The sequence below is a fragment of the Enoplosus armatus genome, chromosome 3, assembly GCF_043641665.1.
Source record: "Enoplosus armatus isolate fEnoArm2 chromosome 3, fEnoArm2.hap1, whole genome shotgun sequence".
Lineage (NCBI taxonomy): Eukaryota > Metazoa > Chordata > Actinopteri > Centrarchiformes > Enoplosidae > Enoplosus > Enoplosus armatus.
In genome coordinates, this window is record NC_092182.1 from 17,312,224 (window position 1) to 17,336,600 (window position 24,377).

At 38.6% G+C, this 24,377-nt stretch overlaps 2 protein-coding genes across 2 annotated transcripts in view; both read right to left on the reverse strand.

Moving 5' to 3' along the window:
• Positions 1-15,500, reverse strand: part of atg7 (ATG7 autophagy related 7 homolog (S. cerevisiae)) — a 54,421-nt gene extending 38,921 nt beyond the window's left edge. The window contains exons 1-13 of the mRNA XM_070902546.1: positions 15,390-15,500; positions 14,044-14,255; positions 13,791-13,845; positions 13,035-13,152; positions 12,803-12,880; positions 12,578-12,694; positions 11,384-11,530; positions 11,044-11,132; positions 8,186-8,307; positions 6,670-6,760; positions 6,182-6,326; positions 4,055-4,213; positions 723-917 (exon numbers count right to left, since the gene is read on the reverse strand). Coding sequence (XP_070758647.1) covers positions 723-917; positions 4,055-4,213; positions 6,182-6,326; positions 6,670-6,760; positions 8,186-8,307; positions 11,044-11,132; positions 11,384-11,530; positions 12,578-12,694; positions 12,803-12,880; positions 13,035-13,152; positions 13,791-13,845; positions 14,044-14,215 — 1,488 coding nt within the window. The 5' untranslated portion in view covers positions 14,216-14,255; positions 15,390-15,500. The remainder of the gene's footprint in view (positions 1-722; positions 918-4,054; positions 4,214-6,181; positions 6,327-6,669; positions 6,761-8,185; positions 8,308-11,043; positions 11,133-11,383; positions 11,531-12,577; positions 12,695-12,802; positions 12,881-13,034; positions 13,153-13,790; positions 13,846-14,043; positions 14,256-15,389) is intronic.
• Positions 15,501-21,551: 6,051 nt separating this feature from the next.
• hrh1 (histamine receptor H1) lies at positions 21,552-23,271 on the reverse strand. The gene is given in 1 exon segment (XM_070903481.1): positions 21,552-23,271. A coding segment is annotated over 1 exon segment (1,686 nt). The 3' UTR covers positions 21,552-21,585.
• Positions 23,272-24,377: the final 1,106 nt, after the last annotated feature.

The following is a 24,377-nucleotide window of genomic DNA, read 5'->3' on the forward strand; positions in this document are numbered from 1 at the left end:
TAAATGGGTTGTTTTACACAAACAATAAGGGTGCAATGTGTTGAACCATTTCAAAAAGCAATGACATAAAACATTAATAGGCTCTTTCCAATGTTGAAAGCATCTAGACTTTCGGAGGAGCAATGGAAATAAATTGTAAAGCCAATTTGCGGTGAAGTCTGAAACAGCCCCACAGCACAAATGGTCAAATAACATCTCAGCTAAGCAGAGAAGAAAACCTAATTAGCAGCCCAAAACACACTCAACGCTGGTGAACCTAACGTTGCCTGGCAACAAATAGAAATCCAACTGGTAAACAGAAAATTTGACAGAAACAATTTCAATTTCAATTTCCTGGAACAGAAGTCAAATGGGTTACAAAAGTTCTAGCTCAAAGTAAGTAAAACAAGAACGATGTTACTTTAATCAACCTTAGTACCAACATCAAAATACTCTGAATAATATACAGAAATCATGTTCTTTTGTGTATATTTCTGACCACAGTGCAACACTACAGACAAAACAATATTGTGGGTTTTTGTTGTTAGCCATGGTCGTGTGGAATGCTATATGGCCAAAACATACAAGTGTGTGGTTAAAACTAAATCAAATTTTAATGATTTAGAATGGGGTTAAACAATGTCAGAAATAATGACCCACCCCCCACCTCCAACCCCAACCCTGCTGCTCAGTGACAGCTTGGCTGTTCTGTTAAATGTTCATACTGTACTGTTTCTTCCCACCTTCCTCTTGCTGGCAGCGATTACTGTCGGCAGCCAGCGGCTCTCCCTCGTGTCCATTAGTAAGAAGACCACATCATGTTCTGAAATGAGCTTCTCCAGCTGCTCGACATCCCTCTGGGCCTGGGAGAGAGTGGCCTGAGAGAAATTCACAGGGTGACCGGGCATGGGGATACTCATATTGAAACCCTCTGCATTCTGCAAGAGGAGAGGAGACGGAGACAAAGAGACACTGCTGACAAACTGAGCCCATATGTACAGTAACTGGCTGGATACTCCATAGTCCATTTCGTATTAATTTTCTTCTCTATGGAACGTGATGTTTTATTTTTGGTTTTAAGTTTGCAATATCTGTGCAATTGCAAACATGACAATGAAAATACCTGAACATTTTTAATTTAAATATGCAAATTGTAAAAGTTTGGGTATGTTGTCACTTATATTGACAAATAAAAACTTTACTGCTGCTTCACCTTTCTTGCAGATGTAACATGGGTACATGCATTAAGACTCACTTAATGTAACACTGTCTAAATCAAGCAGTTCAATTCAAACAGCATATAAAAAGTTGCAATGAGATGTATTTCAGTGCTATCTTAACATACTTACACACTCAACTATGTCCCAAAAAGCCTCTGGGCTACAGAAAATCCCGAAAATGTAAAATCTCTTTTCAATGCATTTCTAGAACTTCAAACTCTGGTCAGCCGCTGTATGAGAAGCTAGAGGCTGAAAACTTAACAAAACCTAGGCCAAATAAAATTGGCGGGCTTCCTGCTGAGTGACACACTAGTCTAGACAAATAAATGAAGGCATAGTAGATGTAGTCACCAAACGGTCCCTCTGTGGAATGTGGAATCACAACATCGACACAGCTGACCTGAGGCCAGCGTGGATTTGGCTCTCCTGTATAAGTCGATAGTAGAGTATGAAAAGGAAACCTTGAATCACTTCTTCCAATTCCACAAAACTTGTATTGTCCATTGCCAAAATTGCATTACTGTGACTCTCTCCAGGGACTGCAGACTTGACAGTGAGGCAAATAGAAATGTCAAGAGTAATTTCATAGTCAAGAGAAGGACAGAAAAGAGCAAAGACGAGGTGCGAGATCTTAACAAGAAGAAATGCCACTTTTACTGAATCAGTGGATCTACTTCCTTCGCTCTCCACATTTGAAGAGTGGGAGCTGTTATCCAAGTCTTGAATTTACATTTCACTTTGACGTAAGTGTTGCTAAGCATTCAGGGGGTGACATCAGGCTGCAGAGATGGTAATCACATTCCAATTTCCACTATAAACATCCTCAAATTGCAGTCAAGAAAGACAAAAAAAAATCATTCTGATCGTGGAAAAATCCTTTCCTGAAAAGATAAACAGCATTTCATGACAATCCAACAATACCACTGTTGATATCTTCAACCAGCTCTGACCTGACTGTTGACAAAATTTAAAGAGAAAAAAGAAGTTGGTGGCAACACTAAAAACTATCCTGTAAATGTCAGGTGACAGTATTTGTCCACAGACAAAATACGAAATCTGCTCATGACCTTTTCAACACTGTGACCTTGTATAAACCAGCTCCTCTCGGTTCAATTGATGCATTTCTGTGCTCTCTGTGCTCATATTTCTTTCTATCTTTCCCACTGGCACCTGATGCCCTGTGTTTGTAGGAAAACAAGCAGCAAAGAGAGAGAAGCAGTCACACACCCACACTGATAAAAAATAGCAGGGCAGGCATGGATGCAGCTTGTATAGGAGGTAGACGAACAATGTATCTAGACAGACACCTCACATCATGACAGCACAGGACTTCTTTACTTTTCTTCTTTATTCCCAAAAGAATAAGAGAGAAACAGAAAATGAGAGGGGGCAGAAAGAGTTGATGACATGACAATTATTTGTGTGTGCGTGTGTGTGTGTGTGTGTGTGTGCGTGTGCGTGTGCGCAGTTAAAGGGAACATCACAGGTCTTCTTGTCCTTGACACCATAATCACGGCCCATTGTGTCCCATTTCAGGAACAACCTATTACAGAGTTGTGATTGCCAGCTTTGAATCTTTCTTCAAGGCAAATGCCATCACAGATTACCGTTCAGACAGTGAGTCAGTTTAGTCAAAACTCCCAAGAAGCCCAGAGGGTAAAAACATTTCATTACACAGACTGTGCTCTATTTTCCTTATACAGGACTCTGTCAATGTTATATTATATTACTGGATAATTATTGATGGATTAACATGTAAGCAGTAGTTTAATGTTGTAGTTAATATTTCAATGTTCAATGTTGAAAATGGAAGTGAAGTGTAAGTGCCTTAACATTGTAATTCAGTATCTGTACTTAGTTCCTTTTACCACTTCACAACAGACAAAGTGGTAAAAGCCTCCACAACCTGGGATCAGCCATGGGGTCCCAACATAAATTAGAGGGATCGCCAGATGATTAAAGGGATGAGAAAAAACATTTCTGTTAGACAAAATTAAGTTCATAATTTATGACTTTCCTCCATTTTTCTTTTCTTTTTTTTCTTGTGAAATATTGTAACATCCTAATAAAGGACTAATTTGAGAGGTGAAAATCACTTCTGGTTGAACTTTTCCATTTAAGGAGTCAAAAAAAGTTTGGGAACCACTGAGCTCCATATATTAACTGCTAACTACATGTAAATGGGAAACAAACAGGTTATTAAATGTCATTTTTTTTTAGCTTTCATGACCTCCCTTGTCCCAGCATTACACGGCATTGGAGGCAAGGCAAAAGGAAAGTGAATCATCGTATTATGAACTGCTATACAGGTGCACACGTGACTCACGTCATAAATATGCATTTTGGTCTGTGTTTCCAAGTGGCTTAATAAGAGAAGGGTGCACTCTTCTCGCACCAAAACAGAGCCCTGCTGTGAGTGTTTGGCTGCTTTTTCCATTTAGTAATATAGTGAAATATCTCCCCCAGAGAACCCATTCATTAATTAACAAAGTAATGAAACCACCAGCATTAATATGCAAGTAACACGACTCTTCATTTTCTGCATGGTTTAGCCATCACAGCTCAGACATGGCCAATCAAGCAGGAATATGATTATGAGCCTAGCATAAACAAAATTCAGATTACTTTAATATCAATGCAGTTAGTACAGCGGTGACATTTTTCCAAACACAAGTAGGTATAAAATCAACAGAACCATGATTCTTGTCAACTTTAGGGATAAAAACAAAAATAGAGGACCGATTCCTAGACGATACGATTTCCAGAGAGCAAGCAGTGATTTGACCCTCACACGCGAAGAGAGATAGAGATATCATATTCCACAGCTCGAGCATTATTATTTGACTTATACTCACCACACCAGGAAAGATTTTGGTGAGTCGGTCAACAGCTGCCATGGCTTTGGACTTCCCTCCTCCAAGACAGTCCTCAAACTCATAGAGCGGCTGCCGAACTGGGTTGGAGTATGAGATCTTTGCATTGTCTACGAATGTGATGTGTCTCACCCCCCATCCCTGGAGAATAAAGGAGAAAGGCAAATATATATTTTTAGTCACATTATTTTTAAATACTTAACCACTACTTATTGACATGGACAAGCAGCACTTTGTAAGCAGCTTCAGTGAGAAAATAATGGGTGCATCAGTGTGCAGGTAGTACAACCTTAAGTTATTCTAGCTGTTTATCATTAATATCACTCTCTGTTAACACAAAGTCTAGCCACTCTATCAATTTCATTACACCAGGGGATTTCTCATGTCTGCACTGACTGACCAATGGTCTAAAGTGCCCACAGGACAGTAAAAAAAAAAAACAACATTAAAACACATTTGCTTAATTAAAAGGCCAAATGCATTCTAGGTTATTCTTGATACTAGCTTCAAATGTGTTTACATTTAAAGCCAAATAAAATAGATGTTTGTCCACGTCAAACGATGGTGTGAAGGAGTAATGGTGACATTCGAACAAACTACAGTGAAGCTGAAAGCCTGAATTATTTTATGAAAAAGAAAAAAAGACAATAATCCACTTCATAACTAGCAGGTTGTGGTGTATGAAAAACATTTCAAAACCTACAGGGTGCCAGCCTTTTGGATCTGGTCACATTCATTTGATGCTGGGGGAACAGACTTACAGTAAACACAGAGAATGGCAGGAGGATGTTATTCCTAGTGTTATTGGGTAAACTTTAGGGGAAACCTGTGGATAAATTCATGGGATCCTGAAATGTGGTGTTATAAAGCTAAACAAATATTCCTGCCGTGAGAAAAGTAAATCTTAACATAATAAGGTTATCAGAAATCACAGCTTCTGACAAGGTTACAGGAGAGCATCACATTATAACAACCACGAGAGGATATATATAACTTGGAGGCAGTATACAGAAAATTTGAGCCTAGTTCAGCCAGTGAAAGTTGGGCTCGGGCAGCCAAGGACAAGACAAGATTATCATAAATCTTTAGCAGTTTGACTACAGATCAATTTGTTTGTCCCATCCATCCTGAAAAAGGTACTGATTACAACCTCAGAACAGATAACAGTTATCAATGAAGTTGATGCTTGTAAGACTTCACGTTTTGCAGAGACATGTACAGTATTGACTTGTGACAGTCTGTGGAACATGTTGATTACTCTTTCAACAGTTGGTGGTGGTTGATAATCAGTTGAGCTTCTGTTTGGCAAGACATTAAATAGTTTATTGAAAGTATTTGCATATTGAAAATGTACAATAACAACAATCAACAATTGTTTTACCCTTTTTCTCGTTTCCCATGCAAACTACTTATCTTTCTGTCCGTCTAAGCTTTTTGTATCTGTACCGAAATTATAATTCACAGAGATTTATTAATGGTTTGAATCTGTCCACCAGATGTAATGTGAATGCAGATGGTGATCTGTGTTTATTTATACCTTTAGCTGTCCTCCAGATATTTATAACAAAAGTTGGTAGAACTATATTTGTAAATGTTGTCTCTTTTGGGAGTGCAGTTTTGATCTTATCTGTAGGTTTTACACCGAGATTATTATTATTATTAACAAGTTGAGCTTCCACTTAAATCAAGACACTTTGCTGGTTCAGTTTCACAGAACGTGGGGAAAATTAAAGTGTCATTCAGAGTTAGCTATCCATTTAAATCCTGTTAAGTTGTGTTATGTCGAGCTGGCTCATTGGTTGCCAAACTTCAATCTTCTTTCATAAGAATTTATGACACTTTATGAAACTGATATATTCTGATGAGTATGGAGGCATAGTGCTGTCACAAATCTAGTGCTAGTACAGCAGACATTAACCAGGGACCTGCTAATTAAACATTGCTCCATTGCGCTGCTAATGGTCTAAAACTCCACTGTGTACGTCAAAGATAATGATACAAAAGATAAATTATACTCCTAAAACCTTTTTGGTCACGTACGATATTTATCAATTTACTGAGCCCTAAAAACACAGTGTCAAATCCAGTCTGTCTCTCCATCTATCTTACCATGAGAGTCCTGGCTACATTGCAGCCAAGAGTCCCCGCTCCCAGTAGAAGACACTTTGTGCTGACCACCTTGTCCAGGTCCAGGGAAGGAACCAGCCTCCATCTCATCAGCTTCAGGTTCAGGTCCACTGATGACTCTGCAAGCCTGCAGACAGTCAATGGAGACAACTGAAGACCCTCGTTGTTCACCGAGTGCTAACTTAGGGAAACAATTTTTTTACTTTGACTGTCCACAGCAACAGATGACACAGCATACATGACTGTAGTAACGCTAAGAAACATTCCATTTGCCTCCATTGTGGAGGTGTAAACAGACCCAAACCAGCCCCATAACACACAGCACCAAGGTATAGACACTGCTGTAGATTATCTACTTGGTTCAATACATATTGTTGTGCTAAAATAGCTCAATAATTGGAATTTGGTTTGGGCTATAGGCTGACACAGTCCAGTTACACCCATACACCTAAACACATTGTGTTCATTACCTTTTAGGGTCCATGCATTCACTGAGGTTGACCATCCTGGGTCCCATGGCCCCCTTAGGGTTCTTCTCCCAACCCACACTCTTAGGACACGCTGTGGAACGGTTTTCAGAAAAAGAATGAAACATTGAAACAGTTTTTAAGTGTTAAAGTGTCACTAACCACAAGTGGTTTCCACCTTTTGATGCGTCATCTCTGAGATTTCTGCCTCCTTCTATAATATATATGGAGGTAAATGGAATTTCACAGCACTGAAAACACATTTAGAGAATGCAACAGCGACAGGTTTTTTCAGGAACAAAGTCCTCATTATTCTGGATTCTACACAGACCTCATTGTCAAAAGTTTTCATTGTAACTACTTTCTCAAGAAGAAATAGTCCCTGTGAAGTGTTGGCAGCACGTCAAACAGTAGAGGGCGGATGAGGAAACATAAATATACACATAAAGACCACTAACCCTTTGCCCACTCTCTCTCTTTACCACTTCATCTTCCCAGATATATAAAGTATGACGACCAGTTAATTCTTTGGTTAATTTGCTCACATGAATTAGGGATTCCAACCAATTTATGGTAAATAAAAATAATGCCCTTGATTTATTTAATTCATTTGAATTTAGATTTAGATGAATTACAATAAGGTATTGTAGCAGTTAGTGAAGGCTACCAGTTGTATTTTAGCGTAGAGTTGCACTCAAATTAATTAATATCATGAAATGTTGACCTTTTTTTTTCTTGCCCACTCAACTCTCAGCCCAGTTTTGATGCTACATTTGACACTGCTTACTGCACTCCTTGTTTACTCTTCGCTGGTCAGCTTTGGCTGCTAGATGCACAAATGTCGCTGTGTAATGCAGCGCAAAATAAACAACAAGTTGTCTGGACATGGACAATTTACTGAGTTAAATATAGTTTCATTTGGATTGTGAACTGATGTCTGTGACTGTTAATCAAGCATCATAAAGTTTATTTCACCTTGCCAAAGGGTTAAACACTTGTGGCTTGTGGCAACAACTGAGTCTGGAGTATCTGAAAAGTTGGGCTGAGGTAGATTGATTAATTCCTTTCAAAACAACACCAAATGTGTCCATGCAAAGCCAAACAGAATAGCTGAATCAATTTTTGCTGCATAAACACATCCTCTGTGAGTTAATTAAAACCCAAGATGTGCTTTAGAGGAAGACTAATGTAAACAAAGACACATCATCTGAACTCAACAAAAACCACACACACAGATCACAGAGTTACCCCCTTTTTCCCAACCTGCTATTACCATTTAAATTACTTTCATGCTTTATTCAACTGATAAAGGAATAATGGAGAAGCTGTGTGAGATTAGTGTGGCTTGAAAAGGGAGCAGATGGAAAGTAAATTAAGACTGAGGGTTCATATCAGTTACAATATACACATAAATTCACACAATTGCACACATATTGAGTTGAACAAGAACAAATGCACGTGCAGACAAAGATTTATGGCAACACACACACACACACACAGATAAAGGAATGGGAATTACCTGAGTTGAGGGGAAGCTCAGGTAGTTTGATCTGGAAGATGAGACTCTGCTGAATGGAGCGGCTTCCCTGCAGAGTTCTGTCCCTGAAACACAGCACCTCCACTGTGTCCAACTTAGACCCCCTGACACACACACACACACACACACACGCAAATAAAAGAGATGCAAATGTCAAACAATGAAAATAATACACATCATGCACAGACTGCAGATTAGAAGCTATAAGAGCTAAAACAACATATACATATCTCACAAATACAACTCAACGTGGAATATGCTCTCCCTCCCTCTCTCTCTACAGTACAAGAAACACACAGATAAACGAGCACTCACAACAATATGGTCAACACATATCCACATACCAACACATTTCCCCATATATGGTACTAAATAACCAAACTCCAGAGAAACAACTGAATAAGCGAGACATCGCGGCTACATTGTAATTCTACCTTCGCCCATCTAAGCCAGTATCAACAGTTTATGTTGAACACAGAGAGTGTAGTCAAGCACAAGATTGATGAGGTTTGTATTGGATAAAAACTGCCTCTGACTACAGAGTGTGAGGGCTAAACTCTGTAGAAGGTATTTGCTGCTGATAAGCCACTGGTATCACAGGGCACTGTTGCTAAACTGGCCTTGGTGGGAGTTCCATGTTTAAATGAAAAATAATTATGCAATAAAAATCTTTCAGGAATAGCAAGACAAGGGCCAGGAAAAACTAAGCTCTCTAGGGAAAAGTGTGACCAAAAATGACTGATTGTGGACCTGAACTTGTGTGTATACAGCACTTCCAAAAACTGGCTGAACTGCAATCGCAGCAGTGAAACATGCAGCACCAAATGCAGTGATATTTTTAATTTCAACACACCCGGATTATGATGAAGTATGACGATGTGATGTAACAATGTTTTTATTCATTTTCAGACATCATTAAGATCAACTTGGAGAGATAAATAGTTGCTTGCTCTTGTTTAAGAGTTGTAATCCATCACAGTTATCATCATGTCTAGTGTTGTTTTTGTCAAAATCATGTTACTGTTCAGTGGTAAATCAATCTGCACGTCCAGTTTCATATAATTAACTTTGACTTTGATTTCTCGGGCTGCAGAACAACCATTCATTCAAAATCTGGCAAAGGAGGTTTCAGTGTTTATGCTCCTAGAGTACGAAGCAGCCTTCCAGGTAGGTGGTCGAGTTCTTCCATCATTGTCTTTTGAAATTGTTTCCCACTTCCAATCTCAGAACACAATTTGACCCATTGCCTGCATCTTATTCCATCTACCGTCGGACGTCAGTTATTGGATGCTGAAACAGACGTTTTTATGGAGCTTAACTGCGTCACAAGAACAAGAAAGATGCTTAAAGCTATGTGGTTGTGAACACATTGCACAAGATAAACTCTATGTTTTCAATCTTTGTGTAAACATTTGAATATGCTCAGACCTTGATTCCTGGATTAAATATTTAATAAATAGTAATAAATCTATCGACTTGCACCAATTCCCCATGGGTGTGCTGAAATATTTGCTCTGTAAATATTTCTGTGGAGAGAAATATATCTCTCCACAGAACACATCCCAGCTTCCACATACCACCATCATTTCTACAACTGTCTGTCTCATGAGTGTACTTCACTTACTTCCTGCCTTGATTTCAATACACATTAGACCAATAACATTTAATACTTCGGTGTTACATAATTCCCTCATATTTTCCAGCTACCAGACCCCTCCTTCAATTTCTGTTCCTGCTTTTCAAACCACAAATACATGGTGGCTTAGAGAGAAACTTTTAACATCAACGGCCACCTAAAGTATTATGAAATAATATTATTGAAAATATACAGCAGGTGAGAAATAGAGCATTCAGTGGCTAGCTAAAGATTCAGGAGTTTCAAGATGCTGCAAATACATTGCATGCTGTGTGTGTGTGTGTGTGTGTGTGTGTGTTACACACTATAAGCTTTGGTGTCTACAGACAGCAGCTGCTGTGTGCTGTGCATGTTTCATAATGGGTCTGGCATGGGTGAACAAACCAGCCATTGTAGTTCACCCAGATTGAGCAACTGCACGGCCTATCGCACAAAAAATAACATGTATCCATTTGGAAGGGGTGCAAAGATCAGGAGCACAGTGCCCTGATAACTCACATACATGCACATGTGCTATAATGTTCTGGGAAAACTTCCCTTTTTTTAGGAATTTTGGGACAATCTTTAAAGACAAATCTTTAGGTGGTATGAAATAGTCTTGGCAGCTAGCAATGAAGGATGACTAGAAAATGGAAAGTCTGATCCTTGTTTAAAGACGAAGACGTGAGCAACATATAAGATACTGAACAAAATGGATCATGTTTATCAGGAAAATTTACAGCTTCGAAGACAAGTAGTGCAATCTTCACAGCAGCGGTCAGGTTCTGCAAGCCAGTGCTGCTATTTAAAAACAAGTGTAATTCATCAAGTTTATCTTTGCTAAACTCTTACGACACCACTGCGGCCAAGCAACAACCAAACTGTTATTTTCTAGTCTGAATGTGACAGAAAACCTTTGATTTTTACATTTTTTGTAATGCTACAAAGCTATTCAAGCAATGCCGTTAATTATCAGTATCTTTAGTCGATGTTTGTGACCTGCTCCCTGCACTGCAGAGTCAGGAAATTATTCAAACAGATTTCTTTCTTCTACTTTGTGGTTTTGTCCCTAAATAAAATAGCAAGTAGTAATGTAAGCTAACAAACATGCATAGTGAAATTCACAAATGTGTTTCGAAATGCACAGTGAGGACCTACAACGAGTCCTCTAGAGAACTTCCTCATCTTTTCCCAGCGCACACACACACACACACGTAGGTTTTACCATCGGGTGGCTAAGAGGACAAGCAGATTTCTCAGAGGCCAGCCCGGATGTTGAGACAGAGTACACGGATCATAGACGCCCACAGTAACCTAGAAAAACCAAACAAGGTGTGTTTACATTACCAAAAATATGAGTGTGTGCGTGGGTGTGTGTGTGAGAGTGAGTGTAAAACAATACAATCTAATCGGATGGTAGGGTACAGAACAATCCTACAGTACTTGAATCTTTGTTGGAAGTTGGAAAACATACATTTCATTAGACTTTTATATCATACTAATCTCACTGCAAAAATTGTTTCATCTGTTGCTTTAAAATAAACACGAATCAAGTGAAGTAGTACCTTCTTATCATCAGTGAAGAATGTATCCCAGTCCTCGAGTGGAACCATCTGAAATGTGTCATCTGTGTACTTCATTAGGAAGTAAGGAACTGCAGTGGTCCCTCTTTTGATACACAGGCCATCATAGGCCTCCTGCAAGGCTGCGATCTGAGACATAAATAATTAGGTGTCAACAATAATTATAGACAGCGCTGTACTGTATATTAACACCATCCACCATATATAGAGAGAGAGCTTTAAAAAGGGCAATCATAAATAATATCCATCCATCTTCTGCCACTTATCAAAGATACACCATCCAGAGATATACACCTACATATATACGATATATATATATATATATATATATCATATTTAATAAAAACTTTCACCAGATAGCATGGCATAATTTGTGTATGTATATACAAACAAAGACAGATTTTTGCCAGTATCTGTAACATAATTTGCACCAGCAAGGTATACACCTACCAATTAGTATTATGAAGCTACAGTCAGCTTAAAATCTATACCAAGGTCTTTTACAGTGACAGTTGCATCAAAGTGGAAAAGCACGAAACTGCTGAAAACTAGATTGATTATAACAAGTTTTGCTTTCATCTCCTAAAGTTGCACAACAGTTTATCAAAGTCGGGTCTGCCAGAGACGGTGGTCAGTGAAGTCATTTTGTGATTCTGGTTTAATCTTAGCGTTAAAATGATTGAAATTCAGTCTGAATGCAATTTTGTAGCTCATGAATCTCAGTTATGAACTGTCAAGGTGTTACAAAACACTGATAATTTAGGTTGACAGAGAGAGAGACAACAGAAAGGGAGACGGGGAAGAGGGGAAAGATGGTGAAATCGCTGCGGTCTGTAGTTGGCGTCACGTTGTTCATGAGTCATTCTAACTCTCACTTATTGTATAACCCACACAGTATTAGACAGAACAAGCAGATTTCAAAAATACTGTTAGGAGCTGCAACCAACTTATTCTAGGAAAGACGTTAAAGATGTTAGGACTGTCTCAGGAAAGTAGAAACTTAATTTATCATACAGTAGCTCAACTGTAAATTTTAAGTCTAGAATTTCTAATAAGCATCAACATTTGATGAATCCATATGTGTTGTGTCGAACAACACATGAAGAGCACCTACAGTATAATTTCAAAGTGTACTATTAATTCCAGTGGTTGTGTAAAAATCTTTAAAAACACAACCTGTTTTGCTGAGAAAACTTGTTCTAGGACAGAAGGCTGTTGGACGATCTTTATTCCCTCTGGGAAACAGACTGCAGGGAAGCAGAACCAGTAGTAGAAATGGTATTTCTTCAAATCCTGAATTTTTTAAAAAGATAAAGAGAAGGAAATAAAAATAGAAAAATAGTCACATTACGTCATTAATATACAGAACTAACACTTTTATAAGATACTGTTTATACGCACAGCAAAGGTCAGCAGAATGAATCTGCAGAGGATGGATGGGTCCTTCAACGCAGCCCCAGACTGTATAGCATCCCATATCTACGAAACAGCAGGAGATGAAAGATTGTATTCATTAAATCATTTAATTCTCAGTTGCACAACTAACAGAAAACTTTACAGAAATTCCCTACCAGATGCCTGTATGTTAATATGTGTGTGTGACTGAGGAAAATTCCTATTGAATGTCTTTTACCTCCTTGGCCTCCTTCTCCAGCAGAGCCTTCTTATCGGTGGTCTTAAAGGCATCAAGCGTGTTGGTGTTATAAAGCGTTCCAATAGCTGGACAGCAGCGGGCTGGTGTCGGACCATCCCTAACAGCAACACACATCACACCTTTGCATGAAACTGTATGAATGTAAACTGTATGTGCTAACTGTACTTGTTTGTGCTACATTTTGTAAATGTGAGCACAGTTGCTTTATTGAAGGTTTCCACATGACCTGACCTGAGAGCTGATCCAAATTTAGTTCAACCCCAAACTGACCTGGCTGATAAACTTCAAAGGAAGTTCAGCCATTCATTATTCCATAACAATGAAAACTTCACTTTTATCTGCACTGCACAAAAGCTTAAAAAGGGAGACAGCCACAGTTACTGCATCTTGATTTCTATAAATGTGTGAAAGGCTTTGAGAATTGCGACAGTAAAATTATCGTCTTCTGTTCTTTTATAAACATGTCGATATAATAAAAGAGCCATAATTTCTGACCACATAAATTTGAGATGTATTTCAATGGGAAATTTGACTTGAATTTCATTCATAACATACTTGTTGTCTACTGTTAGAGTCTGTATTAGAGTGGTAGCAGGTTCCAAATTGTGTTTTTATTGGTGGCTCAACCCTTTTAGTTAAATTTTAAAACTCATTGCACTTTTACAGACTAAATAACTTGAGATTTTATAGGGTTAGGATAAGGTTTATATAGGCAACATACTGCATCATACTTACACATCAAATGCGCTGAATTCCAACGTCAGGCGAGTGGGTAAACCAAGTGGGTCACCTATAGGACAGAAATGTGTACATTTTATGTGTGACATAAAATGTTTGGGTTTTTTTTTTTTTTTTTAAACATACTGATCTTTGTCTTGTGTGACACTGCATAATGAACATATGTTTTTTACATAATGTCTAGAATTGTCAAAAAAGTGAAAAGGAAGCAACTGAAGAGTCATCGATCTCATCTGATCTCACCACTCACCATTGTAGTAATATCCTTTGATACATTTGGGGCTCTCATCCAATCTGTAGTCGTTGAGTTTCTTCTGAGTGAGCTGGTGCCAGAAGCCTGCCTCCAGAGCACTGCTGAAGGGAGCAAACTGCAGCTTGAGGTCTGCAGTGGAGGACGCTGCTTCACTGGTGTCCGATGCCATCACAACTTCACAAACAGGCCGCGCAGCCAAGTACTACAAACTGTAACATTAAACAGTTGTGTGTTATAAAACAGTTGCAGGCTCAATAATCTGTTGTAATTTAGACACACTTAGAGTATTACATTCACGTTGAAGTTGTAACTAACAGGTTTAACACAAAAAATTATAACTAATTAGCTGCTGAGCTCATGACCTCTGATAGTGCTGTTTAATACACAATTCAGTGACGTAAACAGTAAAGGTATACACAGAGAAATGAGCTAATTCACTCGGTTCAGTCAATTGGCAAGGCGCAAGACAAACAGCCGATATATATCAATCAAAATAACAATTACAAAAGGATAAAGATCTTCACATAAGTCAAGTATGCATATACTGTACACTGTGGTTAAGCAGGTAACATCTATTGAAATTTTCATCAATAATATTATATCCCATAACATAGCATATGACAAGAAAACACTGTATTGGTCCATGGGGGGAAAATTCATCAATGAATACTTTGGGTTTTGTGACTTGAACACCGTAAATAAACAATTCTGACACATTTATTTGGGCTCTGTGTTAATTTATGACAAGCATTTGTCATTACCTTTGACATGTTTCAGAATAAATCAGTTAACGCTAATCTCAAAAGTAATATATACATATATATATACATATATAGATTCATCTACAATGGACACTAGGTGCACATCAAATTGCTATGCTACCTGGTAACATCTAACACTACTGATGTCAACATGTTGATTTTATTTTTTTGTCCAATTCGACAGTTTACATAAAACTAAAAATGCAAGCTGAAGCCCTGCCAGTCTTGTGTTACTTGGATTATTTCTTAATGGCAGAAAATCAGCACCAAGACCATAAACCCTTAAACACTAATTAATGTAATTACAGTTACGTATGTTCAAAGTCCATTTTTACTTTTCAGGACTTTTACACTTGCCAGTTACCGTGCAGTAAGTTAACACAGACCTCACAGTGAAAGCAGAAGCTTTGACAGACAAACTGCTCTAACGTTTTTTTTTACACACGACGAGCATCTCCAAGGAAACAAACCACAAAATTAAGACATAACTGTATTCAAAACCAGATAAATTAGGGTAACGTTAAATAAGCCACACACACGTTCATATTTCAAACTGTAACAAGCTCAGCTTTGTACACTTACCAGAAATCCTTACTTCCTGGTCAGGTTGATCATGTGATCGCGGGACTTGTCAATAAAGCAATGCACTGTGGGTAAGTAGCCAACTTAGCTTAGCTACTACAGAAGTCTGTCTCTGTGCCTTATGGTGCATGTACCATGGAGTAAAATATAAAGAACCAAAATAAAAACAAGAACACGCAAACGATGAAGCAAGAGAAAACTGACAAAAACTTGTAGGCGCCGTTTCTTTTCATGTCGGATTGACAAGATCTGTACGGATGTCACGGGAGCAAGCCACCGAGAAGTAGCTAACGTGACGTTATGTCAGTTTGTAACACCCTTACCACCGGTTTAAGTAGGTCAAGTCACAAATTAAACATAATTGTATTTAAACAGGAAGAAGTCCACAGTTCCGGAAATATAGGAAAGAAGCTACGAGCTCATTTTCACCAGAATGGTCAACGGAAAATCAGATTGGCTCCATGTGGACAGCAGACTGTGCGACAATTAGTTAGGGGCCGTCTCAAAACTATACTGCTGGGGAAAAACGCACGGTATTCAAGATATGATAAGAATAAGATAAGATAGAACTTTATTTATCCCGAGAGAAATTCTTGTGCAGCATCAGTTCAAGTTCAGAAATGCAAGTGATGAACACCTCAGTTTTTATGTCGGCTCATAAAGGCAGTTTCATTTGTTTTTAATTTTGCGATTAGAAGCAAAACAAGTCAAGCAGGGACCTGGGCCGAAGCAGAGATTTTAGAAATAAGTAGTTAATGAGAATATAACCCTTCAGTTATATTTTCTGTACATTTGATTTCCCAACAAAAAGGTCTAAATGTAGTTTCAAATCCTTCTCCACACTAGAATAAATTCTGATTAATGAATCCTTGATTAATGTATTTTATCCTTTGTTAGTCTAAAAGTACTCAAATACAAAATATAGCATAGAAATAATGAGTCTAAAACGTCTGGAATCAGCTTATAAATTGCTCACCATGTTAATTAACATTGGTGTTTTGGTGATTTTTTTAAACAGAATTTTAAATCTCAGGATGGGAATATGTAATACTATCCAAATGTAACCACTAGAAAAAACGATTTGGCTCTTGGCTTCAGCTTGCGTCTTTGAACCACAAAACACAGCAACAATTGCAAATGTTTAAGTGGCATCAACACTCTAACTTTGCATCTTGCAATTTAAGCAGAGAAATGCTTTCAAGTAACAGGTGGAATTATGCATTATTGCTGTGAAATGACAGAATAAAATGCTTAGAAATCGATTTCCCACTCAGTTTGCCAGTGAGCGTAAACTCAGCTGGGTCATTTTAAGTTCAGTGATATTCTGTGAGCCACATTAACTGGTTGAGTGAAACAAGGCAACAAATCCAACAGTGCGTTCATGTTGGCTTAGTCTGTGAACTGCCGGTCAAGCCAGCTTGCTTGTGTTGCTCTTCATATGCACTTTTTTATAATGCTGGATTTACTCATGAATCAACTATCCCACCACCAGCACCAAATTTTTTTTGATGATTTTTAAGGTTTAAAAAAGGGTTAAATTATTAAGTTATGTAAGGGAGGGTAAGACTTTAATAATAGTTTTACTTAATTGTAATTCACCCTGATCAGAGTCTGAAAATCAAGTTATGCCTCTGCCTCACTTTTGTTATTACATTCCTCAAAGCCATATGAATACAATAAATAGAGATGTCTTAATTTAATAATTGATTACTGCAGTAAATGTACCTCTTGTGTATGTATTGTTATTTTCAAAATGTAACATTTTCCTTGGCTCTCATCATACAGTTGATTGTCAGTCTCTGCTTCACACTTACCATGGTGCTGTTTTAATTGATCTTTTTTATCTTTTCGCTGTCAGTAGAATAACTCCTCTTCATCTTGAACGATTCAATCGAGTTGCATTCTTCCAAACAAACTTACACAACTCACAGTAGAATTCACTAGAATAAAATGGGACCTATACATCTTTAGAGTGGTTTATAGGTCCATGTTTTGCAGCAGCATTGTAAAATGGAGAGCTTTATATTTTGAGACATTGCTGATAAGGAGTCAAGGCAGTTAGCCACTGACAGGGCATGGCGAATGTCTGCCATGCCCTGTCAGTGAAATTTGCCTTATGCAGTCCACTCCTGTTTATACATATCAAATAAAAAATATATGTATTATTCTAGAAATAAGTACAAATATCCTGTGAGATTAAGCTACTGTACATACATATTCAGTACAGACGTCAGAAATCCATGAAAAGGACCCCACTGTGATGTAAAGACACATTTTGAGGGGCCATGGATGAATTTGAAAAAGCGTTTTATGCTTCAAGAGTTAAAAATAGGGATGTTGATTATTAACAGTTCAACCGTTAACCGACAATAAGAATTTTGACAGATTAATACTATCAGTTAAACAGTAAAAAAAGACTAACGATATTGCTCCTGGAAGACGACTACAACACCCCTCATCAAGCTAATGACCCAGAGGCAGAGGTGGACACCTGTATGAGAGACAATCCCCCCTCACTGGATCCTCTTCACTAGTGGAAAAGTATTCCAACGTTCTTCATCAGAAGATCTAGGCTGTTATACCTAAATGTTCTATACAGTGGTCTCAGCGCCGGAGGATTCAGTGTGTGAATCCTCATGTTCTGGTGTTGTTTGTGCTGCTATTGCACATAGAAAAAAAACATTTGGGTCACAGACATTCATCCAATCTAAATAGTACATTTACGGTTAATGATCGGTTAACGAGGGTTGGCCATCGGTCTGAATTCAAAATTAGCATCCCTAGTTAAAAACTTTCAACACACTGACCACTAAACCAAATATCCTCAAAGTGGCACATTGTACAGTTATTTGTTTAATGAGCATCTTAATTTTAGGCAAACATGAAAAACAGCTAGAAATCACCCACCATAAATCAAGCACAAAATAATAAGGAACAACTCTCATCCTGTTCATCCGTAAAAAAAAAAAAAAAAAAAAAAGGAAAGGAAGATGAAGAGGGAAAAAGAAAAGAAGGCTGACACTGAAGGTGTATTGCTTGTTGGACTGGTGCTTGGCAGGCTTTCTTACAATCACAGTAACAATAGTATAAATTATAATGATGTTTATTTGCTCAAGGCGGCATTTGAGCTGAAGAGCTTGAGCCCCTCTAGCCACTATGTTCTGCACGTCTATGCAGCATCACGTAGTGAAAGTAATAGGGCTTATATGATGTAAAATCATTTATATTAACGCCAGCCTGTGGTTTCTTTGCCATAACATGAAGAATACGCCAAATATATTTAATTCCTGTGTCAAGTAGTGTGCTACTACACTGTTTGACTTGACATTGAGGTATGGATGGCCCAAAAACCAAGCTAACCACTTTGACACTTTTACCCTATTAAGTTGTTTTTACAGTGGATTTTGTTCTTCACCTGGGCACGTAGCCAATATTTCAGATTTACTGTCACCTTTGCACATTTTTTATCACGTTCATGTTGATTTTGGGAAATCTGCGCATGCAACAACCGAGTGTTTAGTTTCCAGTCTGACCTTTTTCCAGTGAGTAGCGTTCCTTTGGCTACTATCAAAACACATGATTGTGTCACTTTTACGTGTTGATGTGATCTAATGGTTTGTGTGGATACTCATTTCAGATCAAGGGTCTAAGGATAGAAGGTGTTGAACAGATTGTAAAGCCCTTAAAGCCAAAATTTGTAATTTTGGGCTACATAAATAAAATTGATTAAACTGCAATGTATTGATGGAGCCCAGAAATGTGCAGTAGATTAAGGAACATAAAGGTACATGAAGGCACGGCTGGATTACCAATTGGGCAACTGCCCCTGGGCCCCAGACCTCCGGTTTACTCCATGTCAGGTGTGTTTTGGTAATTTGATTACTTGCAGATTTGTTTGGGAATTTGCACCACTAAAATTCAATAATCAGCTGAGGTCTGCATTATAACATAATCATATTGTCCTACTTGGTGCTTGGGCCTCTACGTGTCCAAAATCTAGTTCCAAAACCTTACCTATTTTTTCATATTGTGCTCACATAGTGCAAATTCCTATGTAAAGTTGTGTTTAATCAAATTAATACAAACTAATTGACATAAAGAAAACATAAGACCAGGTAGTTAGGTAGGTTTAGTATAGTATGAGTATTGTATGCCATGTGCACTGAACTAGATGGGAACTTAGGACTCAAACTCACATTTTCTCCCCAGGGCCCCTAGGCAGGCCACTCCAGCCATGTATGTGGAGTACATAATAGAGTATATTGAAACCAGATATGCCCATTGAGAATTGCCATGTTTTGAAGAGGGTAAGTGGCCACAATCCCTCAAATGATAGATATTCTCTGGTAATAATAAAAAGAAGTATGATTAGAAACAAAAGTGAACAAGGCCTTTGCTCTCTGCTGCCAGTAATAAAACTGAGGGAATGAAATGAGGCCAGACAGCAGCGAGAATTTTTTTAAGTGTCTAACCATTCTTGCAGAAATATCCGTGTGATTTACATGAACATCAGAACATTCAGTGGCCACATGATGAGAGTATTGTCGCTATTAGCAGAACTTGATAGCTTTGGTCTGTTTAAAAATTAAAAAAAGAACATCTAAAACATTGTTTTTCCTGAATACCAGGCTGACACTGGCTCCATCGTGTCGACAGAGATGAACTGTAGAGATGACAGAGTGCAATCACACGCATGCTTCTTCTGTTCATCACCCCTTCCAGCTCAGTTCCACCCCCCTCTGATTTGTTTGATTTGGCTAAGTAGTGAGTCACCAACTCGTCTGTGTTCACTGGACACAGGAAACAGGGGTTTCTTGATCTAGATTTTGTTGGATTCATGGCAGTTTAACGTATTATTACCCTATTTCAGACACTATCATTCACATATTAAAATCTGAAATACAGTAATAGGCCTCTGACATGAGAAAAATGTAATGCATTGAACTGTTTTTGAAAATCTGAACACTGTTTGAACTGATATGAGAATGGTAAAATGTTAATTGTAGGATTGCAGGCATAACCTTTTCTAATGGGAGACAATTGTGCTGTAATGCCTTGTCTCCAGAGCTGATGGGTGCACTTTGTGTGTCCAAATATTTAATCAATACAAATGCATTACACAAGTCTCAAATTTGGTTGCTTTTCCACAGGGGAGAAATACTATTTGGTGCTCTTTGGCTAATGATGTAAAAAGAAGGGCAACACCACATCATAGAATAGATGAGTGTAAAAAGTTTGTAATGGGCAGAAGAAAAACAAGTAGTTTGACAGAAGGATTTAAGGTTGCCATGGTCTTGTCCACAGTGTGAAAATGTGATTCAGACATACAGCTAATATTTAGCAAGTGCCATATATATATATATGTATATGTATATATATATATATACATATACATATATAAATTAATAATACTTGTTCAATAGTTTTGCTTCACATGATGATAACAGGTAAAACGAGACCAGAAGATTCTTACAGATTATTATTGTTAAGATGATGATTGTAATGTGTTTAAAACACAACAAAATCATTTAAAGCTTGCATTTTTAAAAACTAAAACGGAAGAGAACAATTGAACAGATCCCAAATCAGCCTTCCCTGGGGTAATCGGCTGTGTTTTTCCTGGACGGACATTAGAAAGGACCTCTAATATCCCACATCCCCTTTTAATGATGAGAAAACCGTGTGACAAAAATACTCATAAAACAATGGCAGCGCTTGTAAAATGCTAAATATTTTGTATCTGCATCATGCTGTAACATGTTACATCTCTGGTTCTGTACATTTAATAAATAAACAGATTTTCTTTAAAAACACATTTTAGACATAGTTTTCCCCTGTTCTGGACCAGACAGACTGGACCAAGACACTAGATTCATGCGCCTGTTTCTAAGGGTGAGAGATCAAATTCTTTTGAGTTTAAAGATCTCTGGTCCTAGACACATTTTATTATCATTAGCATAACACAGACAAAATAAATAACATTAAATTCCAACATCATCCTCAACTGTTGCCATGACTCTGAACCGAAGGGCATAATAATAACTGACACTCAAAATACATTTACAGTTTTATCTACACTTAAGCTCACCCAGACTTTAACTGATGCAACAGATGTCGCCTCCTTGTCTGTCACTATCAGCAGCATTTAAACACCTGTGATTTTGTTCTGCTTCTTTGCTCTGCCGGTCACTATCCGTCACAAACGAATGTTCAGAATGTTTCTGAAGACTCGTTTAAAGTTCCCATTGCAGAGCGGGTATATAAAAGGGTTGAGAGTGGAGTTGATGTAACCCAGCCATATGGTGAACATGTGAAGGTCATGGTGCACGCACTCTCTGCAGAACGCCATGACCATGAAAGCTATGAAGTACGGTATCCAACACAACAAGAAGGCCGCGATTATGAAGCCCAACTGCTTGGCTGCCTTGTGCTCTTTATGGATCCTTAGGCTTTGGATACGCTGACGTGATTGGTCAATAAACCTTTGCCACGTTCGTCTCAGGGTCACTGCATTAGCCGCGTCCAATTTGGCATCTTCAATCCCTTCCTCAGTCCAGGGCAGCGTGTGATTGGGGTCATAGTTGTTGTAGAGCACAGAGGTGTATCTCTGCACGTCTGAAACCTGATTGACATCGCAGACACCGCTCACTGAGTTTGGCACTGTGACGTGACATTCATTTAAAGACGCTTGAAGTTTGTTCTCATTATTCCCCTCTGAACAAATTATGTCCTGTGGCACCGAAGGTCGACTCAGGGGAATCTCAATGTCTGCCTGCTTCTCCTCGGGAGACAAGGAGCACCTTTTCACTTTTTGTGCCATTCTGAGTCGTTTTGTTGTCATGGCGAGAAACGACGTCTGCTGGCACTTCACGCCAATTTTTCTGTGAGATCTGGAGGAAGCAGTTTTAGTTTTATCGCCGTCCTCGAGGGAATATGTCTGATCTAGAGTGTTTTGGTCCAACAAGCGTTGTTTTTTGGAGAGTTTCAGTGGAACTTCACATTCCCTCTTGGGTGATTTGGAGTCATTTTTCACGGGCGTTTGAGCATTTTGTCCGTTCTCATTTTCCCCAAATGAATCGGTCGGATGAATGATTCTCTCCCTGTCCCTGAGATGTTGCCTTACTGCCAAGTAGATGTGCGTGTAAAACCACAACATCAAAATTGAGGGTACATAGAAGTTGAAGACGGCAGTAATAACCTTAAACCACGTGACAAAGCGGAAATCCGTGTCACACTTGTTCTCCTCCTCAGGTTTAAGGTCTACATGAGTGAAAGATCTCCATCCCAAAATTGGAATAATCCACATCATCGACAGCAGCCAGGCTCCAGAAATCATCACGCTGGCTTTTCCCCGCGTTCGATATTTCAGGTACTTTAGCGGCTGTCTGACAGAGCGGTACCGATCCAAACACAGGATAAACAAGCTGAAAATTGAGGCTGTGCTGGCCACGTAGTCCATAATGAGCCAAAATTGGCAGACAGCCCGTCCTAGCTTCCATTCATCCTCCAACAAATACACCAAATTTAGAGGCATAACTGTGGTCCCCACAATGAGATCCGCCACAGACAGGCTGACGATGTAGAGGTTCCCGACGGTGTGGAGGCTCTTTTCTTTCTTCACTGCGCAGAGAACGAGCAGGTTCATTATGACTGTGAGGAGAGAAAGAAGTCCCAGAAAGACCCCCAGCAGGGCGTTGTGGAAGCGGTCATGGAGGGTCAGAGTGTGATTGCTCCTCAGTGAGTCGCCGTCGAGGAGGCCACTCCAGCTGCTGTTGCTGTTATTGACATAGCTGTTGGTGTTTAGGTGGAGAGGGTCTGTGGAAGGTGACAGACCAGATTCCATCATGGTAGGTGAGATCGTCACCTCTGGATCCAGTCACATCATGGAAAATTGTAGGCCTGTGTGTCTTCAACGGTCAGCCAAAAATTGGACAGTATGGAACAGTAGGTTTTAATCAGGGGAGGAATGTGTATCTACTCAGTTTGGGTCCAACACTCAGAGCCTAACGATCAGTGGATCTTTATGTTAAAAAGGTCATCCTTTGTTCATCAGTGTTTTCTTGTTAGTCCATTTGTTATATAAATCCAAACTGTTAACACCTGGAAAACATGAAGAAAAAATATTACAATTCATCATACAGTCTTTTTTCTTTAAGTTCACTCTAGTTCACTCTGTGTTTCACATATTGTTACCTCACTTGAATGTCTGACGTCCACTGTGCAGAATGATGTATGTGCAGAGTTTTACACCAAAAGACTGTTTTCAGATTCATCTGCTAAAGGAGGAGAGTTTCTCTGCGCTCACCTTAAACCTGTGTTTAAGTTTAAGAGGTGCACATGTGAGCGTGATTTTATGACATAATGACTAGTTTGGTAGCCAATCACTGAAAAGTCGATTGTTATTTTCTAAGTAGATGTAATTGTTGTGGCAGAAGAAGATTTCAAATACTCGGTTAAAAGTAAAAGTCCTGCATTCAAAATCCTACTTAAGTAAAAGTACAGAAGTATCAGCAAAATATAAGTACATAAAAGTAAAAGTGCTCATTATGCAGAACAATTGCTGCTGTGACTGTTATATTATTATATATAACATTATTAAATGTGTAATTAGCATTTTATTGTTGTAGCTGGTCGAGGTGGAGCTAGTTTTAGCTAGTTTTAGCTACACTTAGCTACCCAACCTGGGGGTCAAGCCCCCTCCAAAGGGTCACAAGATAATTCTGAGGGGTTGTAAAATTACTGGGTTAGTAAGCCAGAAAAAAACAGTTCTGATACAAACATTTGGACTTTTCTCTAATCTTTGATGTTTTTGTTTTAAATATTGGATAATTTTATCTGTTTGCACCGCAAACAATTGTTAAACCATTTGAGAAGGTGTTGAGAGGAAATATCTCTTTGGTGGAACAGCTGACTGCACTTTGTGGAAGGGGCAACAAGCTAAAAAGGTTGACAGCAGCTGGTTCAACAATATACTATATTTTATAAACT